Raw genomic sequence first — 20945 nt, forward strand, 5'->3', positions numbered from 1 at the left:
TTTAAGAATTCTGCTTTTGTTTCAGCCAATTATGCTTAATAAAAAATCAAAGGAACTATTTAATGACCTGCAGTTGTTGTGATTCTTAGATCTTTACTTTCGCTTCAGTCAATCATTTTTAACAAAAAAACTAAAGAATAATTTACATACATTCAGGTGCTGTTATTTTAAGAGTTTTTCTTTTTTTTAAGCCTATAGTGCTTAAGAAAAAAACAAATGAATTATTTACTGACCTTCAGTTGTTGTGATTTTAAGAGTACCGCTTTTGTTTCATCTATTCGTTTTTAACTAAAAAAAAAAGGAATATTTTACTAACATTAAGTTATTGTGATTTTAAAAGTCCCACTTTTATTTCAGCCAATCGTGATTAACAAAAAAACAAAAGAATTATTTACTGACCTTCAGTTGTTGCGATTTTAAAAAATCCACTTTTATTTTAGTCAATATTTTTTAACAAAAAAACAAAGAAAACATTAACTGACCTTTAGTTGTTGCTATTTTATGACGTCTGATTTCGTTTCATCAAATCGTTTTTAACAAAAAATAAAAACAACTGAATTATTTAAAGGACTTCAGTTTTTGTGATTTTAAGAGTCCAGCATTTATATACACCCGACTTTTTTAACAAAAAAAAACAAAGGAATTAATTAATGAACTACAGGGTTTGTGTATATTAAATGTACACGTATTTTTAAGCACAAATTGATTGACAAAAAAACAAAGGCATTATTGACTGAATATAGGTTGCTGTGATTCTAAGAGTCACGCTTTTTTTTAAAACAAACGTGTTTAACAAAAAAAACAAAGGAAAAATTTAATGACCTTCACTTTTTGTGATTTTAAGAGTTCTACTTTTATTTAATACAAATGTGTTTAACAAAAAAAAAACAAAGGAATTACTTAATAACCTTCAATTTTGGTTATTTTAAGAGCTCTTCTTTTATTTAAAGAAAACATTATTAACAAAAAAAACAAAGAAAATATGTGCATTCCTTTGTTTTGGGTGAATATTATATTTCCACATCTGTTATAGACCAACATGTTTAACAAAAAAAAACAAAAGTATAAAGAATATTAAATTAAGTTTCATTAACTTTAAGTTTTCTGTTTTTGTTTAAGCCAATAGTTTTTAACATAAAAAAACCAAGGAATTATTTACTGACATTCAGTTGTTGTGATTTAAAAGTTCCTCTTTTATTTCAGCCAATCGCGTTTAACAAAAAAAAAACAAAGAAATTATTTACTTACCTTCAGTTGTTGTTATTTGAAAAATTTCGTTTGTTTTTAAACCCACAATGTTTTACAAAAAAAACAAGCGATTTATTTACTTAACATCAGTTGTTGTGATTTTAAAAGTTCCCCTATTATTTAAACCCATCATGCTTAAAAAAAAACAAAAGACAATATCTGCTGAACTTCAGTGTTTGTGATTTTAAAAGTTATATTTTTTTTTAAGCCAATCGTATTTAACAAAAAAACAAATGAATTATTTACTGACCCTCAACTTCTGTGATTTTATGATGTCTGCTTTTGTTTAAACCAATCGTGTTTAACAAAAAAAAACAAAGGAATTATTTACTGACCATCAGTTGTTGTGAATTTTAATGTACCGCTATTATAAATGAAAAACGTGTTTAACAAAAAAAAACAACAGAAATAATTTATTGACTTCAGTTGTTGTGTTTGCAAAATTTAAGATTTTGTTTAAGCCAATCATTTTTAAAAAAAAAACAAATAAGTTATTAACTGACTTTCAGTTTTTATGATTTTAAGAGGTCCGCTTTAGTTTCAACCAATCGTGTATAAAAAAAAAACAAAGGAATCATTTACTTACTTTCAGTTGTTTTGATTTTAAAATTTACACTTTTGTTTAAGCCAATCGTTTTTAAAAAAAAAACAAAGGACTTATTTACTAACCTTTAGTTGTTGTGACTTTAAAAGTTCCGATTTTATTTCAGCCAATCGTGTTTAACAAAAAAAAACAAACAAAGGTAATATTTACTGACCTTCAGTTGTTGTGATTTTAAGAGTTCCGCTTTTATTTCAACCATTAGTGTTTAACAAAAAAAAAAACAAAGGAATTATTTACTGACCTTCAGTTGTTGCGATTTTAAAAGTTCTGCTTTTGTTTAAGCCAATCGTGTTTAAAAAAAAAAAAAAAAAAATCATTTACTGAACTTCAGTTGTTTTGATTTTAAGAGTTCAGCTTTTATTTAAACTCATTGTGTTTGACAAAAAAAAACAAAGGAATTATTTACGGACTTTCAGTTTTTGTTACTTTCAGGGGTCAGAATTTATATCAAAACAACTCTCATAAAAATAAAAAAAAACTGAAGCATTATAAGTTTTTCACCTGATGGTATTTTACAATTAACACGGTTGCTTCTGAACATATCTTTTAACAAAAAAAAACAAAGAACTCATCAACAGTACTACAGCTGTGGCAAAATGAAATGTTCTAATTTTGTTTCAGCAAAACACCTTTAACAAAAAAAAACAAAAGTAAGCAATTAATGACAATAATTTTAAGTTATTTTTAGTTTTATAATTTTATTGAAACCCAACGATTTTGACAAAAACAAAAACTGAATTATTTAATGACCTTCAGTTTTTGTGATTTTAAGATTACCTCTTTTGTATCAGCAAATCCTGTTTAACAAAAAAAAAATGGATTATTTATTGACCTTCAATTGTTGTGATTTTAAAAGTTCCGCTTTTGTTTAAATCACTCTTTATTAACAAACAAAACAAAAAAAATATTTAATTTACAGGATCTTGTTTGATGTCAAGATGTCCCCTTTAGTTTCAAAAAAAAACTCTTAACAAAAAACTTTTGCCTTAACTGATTACCTTAATGTTTTTCGATTTTAAATTTAACATTTATGTTTAGTCTAATCGTTTTTAACAAAAAAAACAAAGACCTCTATAAATTAACTTAAGTGTGGGTGATATTTAATTGGCCAATTTTACTTAATTACAACGTTATTAACAAAAAATCAAAGAAATTCAAAACTGAAACTCGGTTTTTGCGATTTTAAAAAGTCCGCATTTATTTCAGCCAAAAGTGATTAAACAAAACAAAGGAAACATTTAAATAACGTCCGTTTTTTTTTATTTTAAAGTTCATATTTTAATGAAGACAATCGTTTTTAAAAAAAAAAAAAAAGGAATCATTTACTGACCTTCAGTTTTTGTAATTTTAAAAGGTCCGCTTTAGTTTCAGTCAATCGTGTTTAACAAAAAAACAAAGGAAACATTTACTGACCTTCAGTTGTTGTGATTTTAAGCGTTCCGCTTTTATTTCAGCCAATCGTGTTTAACAAACAAAACAAAGGAATTATTTACTGAATTTCAGTTGTTGTAGTTTGAAGAGGTTCGCTTTTGTTCCAGCCAATCGTTTTTAACAAAAAACTAAGAAATAATTTACTGACCTTCATTGTTTTTGATTTCAAGAGTTCTATTTTTGTTTAAGCCAATAGATTTTAACACAAAAAACAAAGAGCTTCTGTAATGAACTGCCACAGCTTTGATTTCAAAAGTTCCACTTTTCTTTCATCCCATCATGTATGACAAAAAAAACAAAGAGCTTAATCAATGAATTAACGTTTATTTGATTATTAGATGTCCGCTATTATGTAAACAATACATGTTTAAAAAGAAAACAATTGAGTTATTAAATTACTTTCTGCTTTAGTGATTTTAATAAGTCTTTTTTTTTTTAAGCACATAGTGTTTAACAAACAACACGAATAACTGATTAAATGACCTTCAGTTGTTGGGATTATAACAATTACGATTTTTTCTAAGCCAATCTTGCTTAACAAAAAAAACAAAGTGGATATTGACTTATGGTTTCAGAATTTACGTTTTTATTTAAATCAATCGTGTTTAACAAAAAAAAAACAAAGGAATTATTTACTGGCCTTCAGTTGTTGTGATTTTAAAAGTTCCGCTTTTTTGTCAGCCAATGGTGTTTAACAAACAAAAAACCCAGGAATTATTTAGTGACCTTCAGTTGTTGTGATCTTAAGAGTTCCGCTTTAATTTAAACAAATCTTTTTTAACAAAAAAAACAAGAAATTATTTAATGACCTTCATTTTATGTGATTTCATAAGTATCTTCGTTATATAAATCCTTCTTTTTTAACAAAAAAAAACAACAGAATCATTTACTGTCCTTCAGTTGTTGTGCTTCTATAAATTCCACTTTTATTTCTGCTAATAGTGGTTAACAAAAAAACAAAGGAATCGTTTACTAACCTTCAGTTGTGATTTTAAAAGCTCCGCTTTTGTTTCAGCCAAGCGTGTTTAACAAAAAAACAAATTAATTAGTTACTAACATTCTGTTGTTGTGATTTTAAGAATTCCTAATTTGTTTCAGCAAATCATTTTTAAAATGAGATCAAAGGGCCTATTTAATGAAAATAAATTGTGAATTTAAAAGTTCCGCTTTTATTTCAGCCAATTTTGTTTAACAAAAAAACAAAGAACTTATTTACTGACCTTCAGTTGTTGTGATTTTAAAAGTTCCGCATTTATTTCAACAAATCGTGTTTAACAAAAAAAAAAAGGAATTATTTACTTACCTTCAGTTGTGATTTTAAAAGTTCCGCTTTTTTTTAAGCCAACCGTGTTTGACAAAAAAAAAAAGGATTTAGTTATTGACCTTCAGTTGTTGTGACTTTAAAAGTCCCGCTTTTTTTTCAGCCCATCGTGTTTAACAAAAAACAAAGGAATTATTTAATGAACTTCAGTTGTGATTTTAAAAGTTACTTATTTGCTTCAGCCAATCGTTTTTAACAAAAAAACATAGGAATTATAGACTGACTTTTAGTTGTTGTGATTACAAAAATGTCGCTTTTGTTTAATTCCCTATTTTTTAACAAAAAAACAGAGTACTCAATTACGGAACAACAGTTGTGATATCAAAATTGCCGATTTTATTTAATTACACCACGTTTAACAAAAAAAAACAAAGGAATTATTTACTGAAATTCAGCTTGAGTTTTTTCAAGAGTTCCGCTTTCATATAAACAAATCGCTTTTAACAAAAAAAAACAAAGAAAACATTTACTTAGTTTCATTTTTTGTTATTTTGAGTTTACAGCTTTTGTAACATTAAAACACTATTAACAAAAAAAAACAAATTTGCACACCTTAAAAACTTCTTTGTTAGTTACTTTATGTTTCCCGCTATTGTTTCAGACCTTAAGGTTTAACAAAAAAAAACAAAGTAATCACTAACTGACATTATGTTGTGTTTATTTAAAAGTTAAGCTTTTATTTAAGCAAATAATTTTTAACAAAAAAAAAACAAAGTAAACAATTCATGAACCTATTTTGTTTTTTTTTTGATATTTCTTCTTGTGTTTAATCCCATAGTTTTTAACAAAAAAAAACAAAGGGTACATTTAATTAACTTCATCTTTTGTGATGTTAAGAGGTCCCCTATTGTTTATACAAATCGTTCTTAACAAAAAACTCATGCATATTCTAATTAACTACCTTCTTTTTGATTGTATATTGAACACGATTGTTAAGTCAACACTTATTTAACAAAAAAAAACAATGTAAAATTTAAAAGCACTGACGGTTGGGTGAATTTGTGATGAACAATATTATTTAAGCCCAACGTGTTTAACAAAAAAAACAAAGTAATCTATAAACGAACATAAGTTGTTGTGATTTTAAATGGTACGATTTTATTTAAGTATATATTTTTTGAAAAAAAAAAAAAAGGATATATTTAATGAACTTAAGTTGTTGTGTTTTATAAAGTTTCGCTTTTGTATAAGCCAATCGTCTTTAACAAAAAAAAACAAAAGGATTATTTATTGGCCTCCAGTTGTTGTGGTTTTAAAAGGTCTGCTTTTGTTTAAGTCAATCATGTTTAAGAAAAAAACAAAGGAATCATTCACTGACCTTCAGTTGTTGTGATTTTAGAAGTTCCGCTTTTATTTCAGCTAATCGTGTTTAACAAAAAAAACAAAGGAATTATATGACCTTCAGTTGTTGTGATTTTAAAAGTTCTGCTTTTATTTCAACCCATCGTGTTTAACAAAAAAACAAAGAAATTATTTACTGACCTTCAGTGTTTGTGATTTTAAAATTTCTGATTTTGTTTAAATCAATCGTTTATAAAGAAGTGAAAATGAACTATTTAACGACATTTAGCTTCTGTGATTTCAAAAGTATCGACTTTATTTCAGCCAAACATGTTTAACAAAAAAAACAAAAGAAACAATTAATGGATGTATTTTTATGTTATGTTATGATGTAAACTTTTATTGAAGTCCTACTATTTTAACAAAAAAAAACAATTGACATAATTAAAGAACATAAGTTGTTGTGATTTTAAGAGTAACGAATTTATGTATGCCCAACGATTTTAACAAAAAAAAACAAAGGAAACTTTTTATGATATTCGGTTTTTACGGTTTTAATATTTACGCTTTTATTTAAAACAATCCTTTTTAACAAAAAAACAAATAAATTATTTACTAACCTTCATTGTTTGTGATTTTAAAATTTACACTTTTGTTTCAACCAATATTTTTTAACAAAAAAAAAACAATTTAACCATGCATTGAACTTCAGTTGTTGTGATTTGAAGAGTACTACTATTTTTTAAATGCTTCATTTTTAAACGAAGTAGAAATGGAAACATTCACTGAACTTCAGTTGTGATATTAAGAGTTCCAATTATAAAGCAGCACAATGTGTTTAACAAAAAAAAACAGATGAAACTTAACATGACTTTCCGTTTGTTTGATTTTATAAGGTCCGCTATAATTTAAGAAAAACGGGTTTAACAAAAAAAACAAAGGACATTAATTAAGTCCTGCATGGTTTGTTAGTTTTAAATGTACGAATTTGTTTAATACCAAATTGTTTAACAAAAAAAAACAAAGAACTTAATGACTTCCCTTCAGTTGTTCTGCTTATTGGATTTATACTTTTATTTCAGCCAATTATGTTTAACACAAAAAAACATTGGTATCGTTTAATGAACATCAGTTGTTTTGCTATTTAGATTTCCACTTTTGATTCGGCAAATCGTTTTTAACAAAAAAACAAAGGTATTATTTACTTACCATAAGTTGTTGTGAAATCAAAAGTACTTATTTTATTTATGCAAATCGTGTTTAACAAAAAAAAACAATGTGAATATATTAATACCTACATTTTGGTCGTCTGCAAAAGTGCAACTATTACCTATGCCAATCGTGTTTAAAAAAAAAAACAAAAAGTAATTTACAACATGACTTAATTTTTGTGGGTTTCAAGTTTTATGCTATAAATTAAGCAAATAGTTTTTAAAAAAAAAAAAAAGGAATTATTTACTGACCTTCAGTTGTTGTGATTTTAAGAGTTCCGCTTTTATTTCAGCTAATCGTGTTTAACAAAAAAACAAAGGAATTATATGACCTTCAGTTGTTGTGATTTTAAAAGTTCTGCTTTTATTTCAACCCATCGTGTTTAACAAAAAAACAAAGAAATTATTTACTGACCTTCAGTGGTTGTGATTTTAAAAGTTCCTCTTTTTTTTAAACCAATCCTTTTTAACAAAAAAAACAAATTAACTATTTACAGACTGTCAATTGTTGTGATTTGATGAGTTCCACTTTTGTTTCAACCCATCGTGTTTAACAAAAATAACAAAGATAACATTTAATTGACCTAATGTGATGTGATTTTTCAATGTCCACTTTTATTTAAGAAATAAGTGTTTAACAAAAAAAACAAATATAATATTTAAATACCTTAATTTGTTTTGATTTTAAAATTTACGCTTTTATTTAATCCAATCCTGTTTAAAAAAAAAAAAAAGGGAATTATTTACTTACCTTCAGTTGTTGTGATTTTAAGAGGTCCGCTTTTATTTAAGCCAAACGTTTTTAAAAAAAAAACAGATGAATTATCTAGTGACTTTAATTTGTTGTGATTTTAAGAGTTATGCATTTATGTAAGTCCGCATTTTTTGACAAAAAAAAACAATAAGAACATTTAATGAAAATCATTTGGAGCGATTTTAATAGTACTACTTTTTTTTCATCACAAACTGTTTAACAAAAAAAAAAAAAGGAATCGTTTAATGACTTTAAGGTGTTGTGATTTTAAGAGTACCGCTTTTGTTTTCTAAAATCATCTTCTAAAATGCCTCAAACTGTTTCACCCAAATAATTCCCTAAAATGCCGAAAACGGTTTCGCCCAAATAATCCCTAAAATGCCTAAGACGGTTTCGCCCAAATAATTCCTAAAATGCCTAAAACGGTTTCGCCCAAATAATTCCCTAAAATGCCTATAAAGGTTTCGCCCAAATAATCTCTAAACATAATTTCAGCGTGTTCCTTTTGTTTTGACATCCCTGCGCTTTCACATTTGAAATTCCTAGGAAAACCTTTTCCGCGTTAATCTCTTCATCTCTAAGATCAAAACATTCACCCGGGGTCAATTCTCCTGGAGGGACAACAACAAATCAATAAAGCTTGACATCATCCGTCAGACATTAATAAACTTCACCCGGAAACAATTCTCCTGGACGAACACCAAAGACATTAATAAAGTTCGCCCGGAGACAATTCTCCTGGACGAAATCCAACAAATCAATTTCTCAGAAATTCACTTCCTCTTCGACTGACAGCACAGGTGTTCTCTCTAGGGAGTCTATGCCCATATATGGAGCCCCGTCACGAGTCGATAGGGCCCTTCTACTCATTTTGACAGACTCTAAAGCTCTGGGAAGTGGTTAGTGGCACATGGCCATCAGTATCCCTGCTCCCAATTACTGCTATCAGACTCGTCCAGTGTCTTTCTGCATGGATGTTAATTGAAGAATAAATAGGAACCTTGGAGGAAGCTAGTCAAGGAGCTATCTTTTCAGAGAAAATACAAATGGTTTGGCCTCGACAGTTAAGTAACGCAGACTTGATCGAAACTCAACGAAGATTAGTGTCTCTCTTCTTTAAAGCGATCGCGGAACCCTTTTTTAACAGGGTAAATTTATGTTTCACATGTCAGTTTTTTATGTTGTTTATCTGCTCCTAAGGTATTACGGTTCTAAGTAAGAGGACAATTTTGATGTCATTCGATAGCTGGGATTCAGCTTTATCCATCTACCAAATGGCATTTTTGACATTAGCTTTGTAATTTTTTTCAGCTTGAAAAAAACTACTAACTTTCGAATTTAGGTACATTTTCCAATTTTTAAAAGCTCTTAGAAAATGTATAAATAGCATAATTCTGCCTCTGTGGCAGAATGGATGGCTCTAAAACTCTTTTTAGATCCAGTGTCCTGTCCTTTTAGTACAAATTATAGCTATGAGCTTGTCGCAAGATTGCATGTTACAGAGGGAACAAAACCCTATGTTAAAAAATTTATTTGTCCTCTTTACAGGTGATTTCCTGTGTACACTTTTGTATTGATTCAATGTTATTTAGCCTTCGTATTTTTTAACTTATCTTATACAGAATTCTTCTTAATCTAAATAGTGGGATCATTTTTGGTCTATTTATCATAAATAAAATAGGCGCTCTGAAATAAGTTTAAGGTATAATTCTATCCATCAAATTACCTAATGTACCGGAATCAGCAAGCTGATACCCTAATTTCAAATCACAAGGAGCACCGGCCTGGGTAAAGACCCGATTTTAGCAAGAACCACGGTATAAGCTATATAAAAAAAAACAGAAACCGTAGATCGCATATACAGGGTTGCCAGCCCTAGTGATTTATTACTATTTCCTGTGATTGTATATATTGCCTAAAAACACTAAATCAGCTCATAAACACTGAATCTAAATCAATCACTAGATTATTGAAGAAAGTCACTAAAAAATCGCTAAAATAATTTAATTTTTTTCACCGGGAGGGGGGGGCAACCCTGTGCATATATTTGTTTTTACTTCATACGAGCAGCAACTCGCAGCAGTTGCTTATTTCCTCTTATTTAACCACTTAAAAATCGGAACTATTAATGTTAAACATGAAAAATAAACAACTTACCGTTATTTAGCACTCTTTTGAAAGGAGGGACAACAGCACCACCTAAGCTCCATTTCTTTTCTCCTTGAACGTACACATTCACGTCTTTCCATGTTAAAGTCACTCCTCCTTCAACAGGAGTCCATCCACGTTCAAATGAGGATGTTTTTGTCTTCCCATTTTTGCCTCGGTAAGTGTAGATGCTTGGCAGAAAGCTTGTGTACTACAGCAGTAAAACTCAAGTTAGTTGAAACAGCAACACTGAATAATCGCTATTTGTGTAGAATATAAACCAAGAAATACATGCTAAAGGGCAAAACGTATTCATCATGCTGAAACGTATAAGAAAGCACGACACTTCCTCTGCTTCTTTGTCTACGCAAGGACAAATTTAAATCAACAGTTTTTCTGTTGCTTGTTTTTGTTGTTTGTCGGAATTGAGCTAATTGGATTCTGAACAGCTCATTATAAAAAATAGCATCCGAACAGTTTGCAAAATCGCTATTTTAAAAAATAATGTGATTCTTTCCTTTTCAGAATTTGATTTGGATTCTCGTATTTTACGTTTAGTTTTGTTTATTTCTTATAGCTGAATTTCAAGATAATTTAATTGAGTCAAAATTATCAAATCCAGTAATTTTTGAAGCCCAGGTGGAAAGTCTATTCTAAAGTATACTTGAACATAATTAGTATGTTCAAGCATACAAGTGAACACCAAAGAGTCCCGGGCATTTCCCCCACAATAGATAATAGGCACTTAAAAGTCAAAACCAACAATACATCTACTTTTAATTATTTTCTGTTGCTAGGCCTCACTGGCAACAAACTTGCTTATGAACATTACAATATAAGAACCACGCCCAGCCATGTGCATATAAAAGGATTATCTCTATAAAAAGTCAGAGAATTTTACTTTTTTAAGCATAATTTTCTTGTCAATTCAATTTGTTCTATTAGTAAATAGCTTCTATACAGTAGAAAACTATCAGAAAATGAATATTTTACCCACAACCTTTTGCCAACCACCACTCTTTATTGCAGATGTTACATTTGTTTTATGACCAGAGTCAAAACAAGCCTTCATAGACCTACACGCCGGTCCATGGAAACAACGACCTGTCCCGGGGAATGGTTCAAGGATCACTAGTTACAAAACAAATTACTAGATAAATTTCAAATCTTTAATCAATTAAGATTTAACATTATCTGTTCAAGTCAGGGCCTTATCCAGGATTTTGTGCGGGGGGGGGGGGGTTGTTTTATCAGGGGAGGGGGTTTGAAAAAACTCACCAAAAATTGATTTTAAGCATTTTCATTATGTTTTTACGAGTCAGACACACATGTCGGGGGGGGGGGTTAAACCCCTAACCCCTCCTCTGAATACGGCCTTGGTGCAAGGGTTTGATTCTATGTTTTTCTAGATAATATAATGACCAAAAATGATGCCTTTTACTGATGACAAAAGTGATGCCTTTTGCTGAAGAATTTTAAGACATTTTCGTATAGCCAAAAAAGGCAGATAAAAAAAGACGTTAATCATATGTGATTTATGATATGAGTCTTTATGGAGGGAAACCTCTTGATATCTAAACTTCTTTATTTCACTTGGGAATATTACACTGTCAGATTTAAAGTATCATCAAAACGTTTTGCTCGTTTGTCTTGAAAATACTATGTAAAAAGATCCTTTTTCCATTACAGTGCACACACAACTAGATTTAAACAAAAAATGATACCGAATATAATTCTGACCTTTAATCGAAAAGACACTCTCCATGTCTTTTTGCATAACCTTATCACTTTTACTCTACGCATTTAGCTACAAGGTTGTAAATCTAGAATCTACATAGCCATTTAAGCCATTACAAAGAACAGTGATTCCTTTTTACAGTACTTAATTTGTCATGTTAAGTAATGCTTCTATTACTTCACAGTTCCTTTTTATCTACTTGTGGTGACCTGGAAGTAGCACAAGCTACTGTAGACTGCTATTGTCACTGTTTTTACATACTGACATGCACGTATTCAAGGATACCACCAGAAAATTTAGCCGGGGGGGGGGGCAATTTTTAAATGAACAGGCCTGACAATAATACGACTAAGTACTTTAAATGCGTTAATAGGTGGTAATATCCTCACTAAAATGGAAACTACGTAGTTTTAAATAGATCCCAATACACAGATAAATAATTAAATAGGGGCTTAGGTCCCAAAGTCAAGTTTCTCGTTTTCACCATTTTTCCTAGAGGGGAGTTCTCTCCCCTTGGTCTCTCCCGGGGGTCATTTTGAAACTTCATTTATTTTCATGGAATGATCCTACGCATTCAACCTGCTTCACTAGCTTTTTAATTAGAGCTTCACTAGCTTTTTAAGTTTTGCTTTTGTAATTTGGACTCAAAAAGGTCTATTCTTGAGAATAACAGAATCATGAACAAGGTACATACCCAGAAAATTATTTCAGGAAGTGTAGTTCTAATTCAATAGTAACAGTCAAATTACATGAAAATACCAAGAAAATCATTAAATTATATACAGTTTAGACGAATTTCTAGACCTAGAGACCCCTTCCTTTCATATGTGCCGACTTGAGCTAAACATTCAAATATGCCGCAAATAATTCTTACCTCTTCGATACTATTTTCTAAATTCAAAGATTCATCTGATCTTTTTGAACTTGTGCGAAAGTCCTCCATACTCTCTGTAAGCACTTCTTGATGGAAAACCGATTGTTCATCACACATGGCTGTTATGAATTAACTGTTGTTTCTAGTCGAATCCAGTGTGCAGAATTTCTTAGAAGCCTTAGGAATCAGAAAAGCAAAAGTCCAGGCAAATGGAGTAGACTTTATCCGGTATTAGGTATCGAATCAATATTTGCTGTCGGTGAGTGAAATACGATACTTAAACAAAGGATAGGCCTCCAAATTAACTACGCTATATGCTATAGCTATTATTCTAAAATATAATAAAACGATAGTGAAAGAGTAGTTCTGATACAGCGGTGCTACTTTATTAAGTGAAAGTTGAGCCTTGTTTTGTGCCCTCGCAGCTTTTTATATGAAAGTAAAAGAAAAGTTAAAGACAAATAAATTATAATAAGTAAATTATTTTAATACAAACGAGCATAATAACAATAAATTTGGCTTCTGAAGGTTAAAGTTTAAGGTTCAAAGGCTTAATAATGCACTGTACTTGTTTTGTATCTTAGACCTACCGGAATAATCATCTGTCCTCACAAAGGTTTAGGCCTGCTGGCACCTATATGCCATCAGTCAAATCGTTCTGTTGTAATAAGTTGCCACCTGATTAAATTGGCTGATCACAGTATCACAATATGCATGCTCTGTCACAAATATAAAAACAGGTTCAATATTTGAAATATTTATTTATTTGTAGGTAAACTCATTTTCCCCACACTTCGAAGGATTATATAAATGAGTACACAAGACACCAACAATCGTGGTTGAACATATTCCCATTATGAATCTGGTTAATACTCATTGAATATGCTTTTGGAAAATGGGTATTGCTTCCAAATTATAATCCATTTATAAATCTGAAATTTAATACAATGTTTGTCAAATGTAAGACCAAATCTGTGCCAAATTTTTCTGCTTTCTATTTACAGCTGTAACAAATAAGGATCAATGGAAATGATCAAGAAGGTTAAAAACTAAAAAGCAAATTTATTTCTCTGTCAAAATTCAGAAGCTCCATTCTTGGGGCCTGAGTAGAGTTATTTAGGTTAAATGGTTTCTTGTTTCGAAATAGTATACAAAAATTATTGACATTTTGAAGGACAGTCCGAGTATGACTTTAAAGACTGTTCTCGTGCATGTTTTACTTGAAATTTCAACTTCTCGTGGGATTATAGGCGTTTTCTATTTGTGTACATTTCTCTCAAATACACTGAAGAATTCTCGAATGGAATGGAATACATGGATTTGGCTGCAATTCTGAGCTGAGCAACATTAGACTAAAATTGAACACAAATTACAGAGAAATATCCCGGAATATAAAAGTATTGCCGCAGTTAGAACGCTCCAATAAGCAGAACTACTCGGCCAAAAATTATATCTACTGTGGATTATCAAAAAAGTTGTTAAAAATTTGGTCAGCATAAGGTGCTTCTATTTCTTCTCAACTTAGCACAAGAGCTTTTACCAACAAACTTTATGAGCGATCTGTTCAGAAAATTCGAACAGAAAAGATTTTACTAAGCCATAACTTCATACAAACAATAATGAAGCATATGTTTTGCTCATCTAGTTTCACAGAAAGGGTGCACGTGGATAACAAACCATAAATGATTTTTTCTCAATTTACCGAATTTTAAAGATGTGAATGTGTTTTTTCAATCAAATCCTCAAAATAAGTTCCCACAGTTTAATTTTACATACATGCGTGTATTTAAAAACCAGTGGCAATATACACAAAAACAAATAAATAAAAAACAATAGGGAAAGAACAATAGCACTCAACAAATTTAAACTACAGCTTCTTTCCGCGCCATCAGACTATTTTCTATAAAACAACCTAACGCAGTAATTAGGCCCCTCGAAGTAGTCCCCAAAACTCCCAGGAGCAGCGGTACATTCCCACAGAAAAATGTATCCCTAAAATTTGCAAAACTTTGGCATCTACTCGGAAAATGGTCCATCCCATCCCCAAACTCCCCACAGAGGGAGCAGACACGCCTACTTCCCGAGCCATCCTCATCATAAGACTCCCAGTAGCCTTTACGCATTGGTATGCAATTTGCCCGTACCTGCAACCAATACTTAAGGGTTCTCCACGGTAGGTTCAGCTTCAAATAAAACTCCTCCCCATACACATCTTTAACCTGTCTATAAAAATGCAGGCTACTAGACTTTTCCAGACCCGTTAGCCAAACCTGAATCTCTTGGTCCCGAAGGCACGATGCAAACTTACCGAGGAAATCTTCAGGTTTACCGAAAGGACCCTGCCCCTCATTCCATGCCCATGATAAGCAAGCATTATCCAACAGTTCTTTAACTTTTTTTGGCCATGCTGTCTTTTTGGTAAAACTCAACATCTTTGTGTAGGCCGCTTTCGCCAAGCGGTTATCAGGTAAGCGCGTAACCTGTAACCAAAACTTAATCATTTGTATAGTCCTCATATGACGTAGATCCTGCAAACCCAAATCACCCTTTAGGACCAAACTACTAAAATTCTTTTGGAGGCCTATTTTGGAGGATAACTCTTTTAAAATACATAAACTGCAGAGATTCCAGTTGTTTTACCGTAGTAGTCCCCCACAACTCGCATCCATAATGGGCAACAGGTAGGACTTTATTCATAAAAAGATACTTGTGCATCTTCATATTTTTGATTCCCATGATATGTTTTTGTCGAAGTAGAGCACAAGCTGCTGCCTTACCACGTGAAATCATCAATTTAATGTGCTCGGTCCAATTCCCATTTGCTGCGACCATGAATCCCAGATATTTTTACTTTGGGGTCACTTTTATTGTCTCGTCATTATAAGTAAAGGAATAATCCTGAGGTCCATTGGGCTTCCTACTTTGGAAGATGACAATCTCTGTCTTAGATGCGTTCAGCTTCAACTTCTTCGATTCTAGGTAAGATTCAGTTAAATTCAGAAGAGTTTGGAGTTCCTCGGCTGGTTTGGCCACTAAAGCTGTGTCTTCAACGAACAGCAAAAAAGAAAATAGGTTATTCGCTAGTGGTACAACTGGGGCCCATCTCATTTCAAGAAACTCTGCAAAATCATTGATCTACAGAGTAAAAAGTTTCGGTGACAACGTGCATCCTTGGCGAACTCCTCTGAAGGCTCTGAATGGCCTAGATACATCTTTTTTAACAATGAAAACCACAGATAGAGTTATCTCATACATGTTAATTAATAACATAATAAAAGGCCTGGGTAGGCCTATCTTAACAAGGTAACGGAATAAAATAGGTCTATCAATACTATCAAATGCCTTTTCAAGGTCCACAAACGAGACAAAAAGCCTAACATTTTCTCTGCCATGTTTTCCAATAAGGGCCTGGAGTATAAATACACGATCTGTAGTTGAATGTTCCTTTCGGCATCCTCCTTGGGTCTCACTGACTATAATTTCCTTTTCTAGCAACAGCCCTAATATACCATCTAGAACCTTTCCAAAAAATTTACTAATTTTTGTTACTATACCAATAGGGCGTTAGTTACCTTGATTCATTCTGTCACTCTTTTTAAATAACGGCATTATAACCGACATATTCGATGCTGTTGGCCAACTACTTGAAACCAGGACTGTATTATACAAAGTTAATAGAACTGGCAACAGGGGACCAATTAATTTATACATTATTGACGGAATTCCATCAAAACCCGGTGTAGATCTTCCACGGTGGCTCTTGATGGATTGTTTTAGCTCAATCTCGGATATTTCCTGAATTAGCTGGTAAGAATGCTCTGGGAGGAGGAATTCACTGACACTGCATCTATCGGCTCAGTATACACTTGCGGGTAGATGGGTGCCTGACCAGCTGAGTTTCTATGATTCTCCAGGTCTTCAAAATAAGTCGGCCAAGAGTTAACTTCTGGGATCATTTTTGATTGGTCACGTGGCCCACGTAAATACTTCCAGAATTCACTCATACTGACCGATCTATAAGCTTGAAAACACTTCTCTTGTTCTTTAGTTTTATATAATGCTTTCTTCCTCCTTACTAAAGCCTTGTGTTCTTTTCTAGCTAATCTAAATGTTGATAGGGCTTCTTGTCACTGCTCTGGGTCATTGGCATTTTTTACCTTATTTAATAAGCTAAATAGGCAAAACTTACTATGTTTGCAATCATTATCAAAAGGACCAATTTTCGGCGGCTTTCGTTTCAGGACCCGAGCAGCCTCTTCATGGAGGAGTTGTGACAGGCAGCCAGTAATTATTTCAGGGTCCGAAGAGAGTTCACATAAACCCTTTAACCTAATTAGATAAAGTGCAATACAATCAAAAGAGCATAGGAATACGGTAAGAGAAGAAACTCAATTTCATTTCCGATAAAAAACCATTGTCAGCTAACGTTATCCGGAAATATAGTAAATCAATTAAAAACCCAACTATTAAAAACATTGTTTTTATGTCCATTTTCAATTTGTTTTTACATCATAAAAGACAAAAGAGACCTGTTGCCATAAGGGTAAAATAGGCGTATTTGTGGTGGGTAAATACCCATCTTTTGAACAAAAACGTCTTTAAAATTTAATCAAACTTATATTGCCCGCCAAGAAAAGAAATTGGTAAGAAATTTACATACCTCGCAGCAATAAGGCCACTATAACGGCCAAGGCAGTGACCAGGGGGAAAGTTTAGGGGATTTGGACCCCCCCACCAATGTTTGTCCGACTCGTAAAACCGTAACAAAAATGAATATAAACACATTTTCATCCCCCCTCCCCGCCGAAAAAAATCCTGGATATGGCTCTGATAACGGCACAATGCACCCTTCCAGAGCTTTAAATTAAAAGAAATTCTATTTTTAATTTAGCAGCTTTGAGATAGGACTATTCCAGACTGTACATAGTGGTGCGTAACACCTGATGCTTCAAACTCACTGTCAGTTCCCACTGTCAAACGTTATTTAGTCAGTAGTATTTTTTACTGCATTGATATTCTTGAAAGTATTGACACTTTCGACATATTAAGGTTTACCCTTGAGTTTCACACTCATAAAAACGAGTCTGAAACTCGTTTCTACTACTATCCAAAATACGGTCACGTCATATATTTATCCCAACGTAAAACCAACTCTACCCGTAACAAGAAGTAGCCACACTGCACCGACAATCCAGTCGCGTCCAGGACACGATTGTTTACCCATATTAGTTTTTAGCTTCTAGTCTCCATATATATTAGCTCAGCCTTAACCAATATAGAATAAATCAAATGGCTTAAAAACCAAAGAATCTGCCTGCCCCTGAAGATTGTTCAGCTTTGACTTTCCTCCTGGGATATACTTAGCTGTACGATAGACTATTTACAGCATGGATGTGGAGGAAAAACGTCACTTGGTTCAATTAAAAACACACATGAAAACTGAGAAGTGAGATTGACAGATGAAAACTCAGATCAATGGGATTTGCTACTTCTGAGAAATTGCTGGTTGCAAAAGTATTTTACCGACCTCCCGATAGGGATTTTATTCGAGACCTTACTCCAAAAAAAAAATTCGGCTTTACACCATTTGGCAACCTTCGACTCACTCCAGCATACTTACTCCATTGTGAAAGGTTTTTTTATTACCTCGTATGGCTTAGGCAGGTTTTGAATGACACATCGACTTTTTGACTTCAATTCTGTGATAAGCCTGACAAGTTCTCAATTCAAACTGTATACGCAAATCCCAAGCCATTGAGGGCTAGTTTTACTCTGTTGTTCATAATTGAATCAAACTTTTGATAAGCCAGTTTCGCTTTGTATTTTAGCTTCTTTAGAGTTTAGACAATCCTTGACTAAATAGCAGCTGAAGAGTTTTCAGATAAGAGTATTTATATATCTTGCGTTTCCCTTAACGAATCCAGTTTACTACCCTGTATTTGTCTTAAATATCAAATTAAAGTTAAGACCCAAGTAAAGTTAGACCTGAACTTGAAACTAGAATTTTGATAAATTAAGAATTAGCTTGTTGCGGATTTTTTTAGTTTAGCTGAGTTACATTGTAAGGGTTGAAATAACAAAGAGCATACCTATAAAACAACTTGATATAATGATACTATAATATTAAAATACTAGATATAATACCAATAATTAAATAACACATAAAAAACCTAGTAAAATAATCTAGTAGGCATATCAGTTGCTTTTTGTCTCTGCTGAACGGAAATTTCAACTTACTCTTGCTATATTCTTAATTTTTTAATCAAAGCTATTTTTTGTCAATTAGTGCTCTTATAAAAACTCTAATTTAGTGATTAATTTTATATTAGATTTAGTGGTAAACAAACCTACTTTATTATCGTCTTTTTATTGCCGTGTACAACCCTTTTCAGCACCTGCTCTTACAAAATTAATTACAAAGAGTGGCTGTAACTCCTTCTCTTCTCGCCCACGTTAACATTTTACTATTTTATTTATTTATTTATTTTATTCAATTAAGGAGGAAGCCATAGGCTTGTCGCACTAATATTCCAACTTAGTATTGCTTACACTATCTTGATCTTTCATCTACCAATATCAATAAACTAATTTACGGAAAAAGAAATTACAAAATAATAAATTAAAAAGGAACACAGCAACGTATCTTCTCCTAATATATAGTATAATTTTTAAAAGTTTAATCTATCATAAATCTCAGTTCACTTTTTGCGACACAAAATCTTTTCTGGTAACCAATCTTTAATAAAATTGTCGGGTTACTTGCGCCAACTTCGCTTTAGAAGCAACAAAAATGCAACAAGACGGAATCCAATAATCAGCCCAATCATACAACAAACGTTCAAGAAGAAATTCTCCTGAAAAAAAATACAAAAATCAAACTAATTTTTTTACATTAGTTTAATAGAATCTTACCCTAAGCACAAAAAGAGGAGGTTCTATAAGAAAAGAATCAAAATAAACACACACACTGGTTTAATGAAAGTTTTTTCGGTATATTATGTAGAGAAAAACCATATAGAATAAGATAATGAATATATGGTAATCTTAAGGCTAAATAAGGTGTAAAATGCGGGAAAAAGCCGAGAAGCAGAAGTAAATAACTCGTTGAAAAAAAAAGAAAAAGAAGACGAAACGATTAATAAAAGAGACATGTAAAAAAACAGACTTCTAAAGCATTAATTTGGCAGCAGGTCATAAGCCCCTTACATAAAATATATATTAATCAGCAAGTATTAAACAAACGGATTTTAAACGTAAAAAATAAACTTATTTTTTACATGGATTAAAAAAAGGGGGGTTTATGCGAAAGGGGCGTGTCAACTAACACAGATAGAAACAGTGAAATCAATGAAGACTTTCTTTTTTCCCACTATGCTTATATTTCATTACTATACTTATATTTCTTATATTTCAGAATTACTTGGAACAGGATCAGCTCGTTACTTTTCAAATAAAGCTTGTTTTTGTTTCATTTGCCAATTAATCCGAACATGTTCTAATAATTGGCTTACAGTCTTAATAGCTCGAGCAGTAGTCTTGTGACTTTAGATATCTTAGATTTAGCTTATCTTTTCTTCGAAGTTATTTAGTGATTCAAGTGGTTAATTATCTCGATAATTCTAGGAATCAATGAACTATCGGCTCGAGGAAGCATTTTTGGGTTTCAAACTGCCCTCTCCAAGTTTTGGTATTTTTCTGACTTCATGTAGTTTGATGGTTAAGCTTAAGAAGAATTTAACAAGTTACCTGTATGAAGCCAAGTCTTTCCAAGACATCGTCTCCATCAAAAGTACAATTTGATTCTGTTCCATTGGCGATGGAATGATGGTGATGACATGTAATGTTCTGAATCCCTTTCCATTGATTTATATTCAAAACTTCATTAGCATACATAAACCAAGAAAGATATTTCAACCAGACAAAATAAAAGGGGACGGAGCTGTAAACAAAATTGAATCAGCAAGTTCAAATAAGACTAAAAAAGGAAGAATGAAGCTAGCATAAAAGGAAAAGTTGCGATAATTGTAACTAGTAGTGACATCTAATAAATTGACAAACCGTTTGTGGTAATGAACGTGCTGTAGCAGCGTCACAACTTCAACTAATTTTTACTACAAAACGAGCTGGACATAAAGGTTTTGTACCAAGCATTATCGTACCATAAATTACTATACCAAAAATGTTGTGCCAAAAAATCTATTCATAAATGTTAACATGATGAAGGGTTATTATAGATCATGTCTAAAATTAACACGAAATGCATTAATTTTAAAGTCATCCATTAAAATCAATTGAACTTCAAAGTGGCTACAATTCAGCACCAAAATTATGCGAA

The 20945-nt window shown here is 31.7% G+C and overlaps 2 protein-coding genes across 4 annotated transcripts in view; both read right to left on the reverse strand.

Moving 5' to 3' along the window:
* The window catches only part of LOC148956593 (uncharacterized), a 20724-nt gene extending 7997 nt beyond the window's left edge, over positions 1-12727 (reverse strand). The window contains exons 1-2 of the mRNA XM_089091359.1: positions 12611-12727; positions 10008-10209 (exon numbers count right to left, since the gene is read on the reverse strand). Coding sequence (XP_088947485.1) covers positions 10008-10209; positions 12611-12727 — 319 coding nt within the window. The remainder of the gene's footprint in view (positions 1-10007; positions 10210-12610) is intronic.
* Positions 12728-18719: 5992 nt separating this feature from the next.
* LOC148956594 (protein white-like) overlaps positions 18720-20945 on the reverse strand; it is a 502792-nt gene continuing 500566 nt past the window's right edge. The window contains exons 9-10 of one of the 3 annotated variants that reach the window (XM_089086013.1): positions 20357-20549; positions 18722-19464 (exon numbers count right to left, since the gene is read on the reverse strand). In XM_089086013.1, the coding sequence (XP_088942139.1) occupies positions 19366-19464; positions 20357-20549 (292 nt within the window). In that variant the 3' untranslated portion in view covers positions 18722-19365. Of the gene's footprint in view, positions 19465-20356; positions 20550-20945 lie in introns of those variants that run through there. The other 2 variants (XM_089086018.1, XM_089086025.1) reach the window with 2 other exon arrangements.

The sequence above is a fragment of the Artemia sp. Qi Xiang Cuo genome, chromosome 1 (assembly GCF_049724085.1).
Source record: "Artemia sp. Qi Xiang Cuo chromosome 1, ASM4972408v1, whole genome shotgun sequence".
Taxonomy (NCBI): domain Eukaryota; kingdom Metazoa; phylum Arthropoda; class Branchiopoda; order Anostraca; family Artemiidae; genus Artemia; species Artemia sp. Qi Xiang Cuo.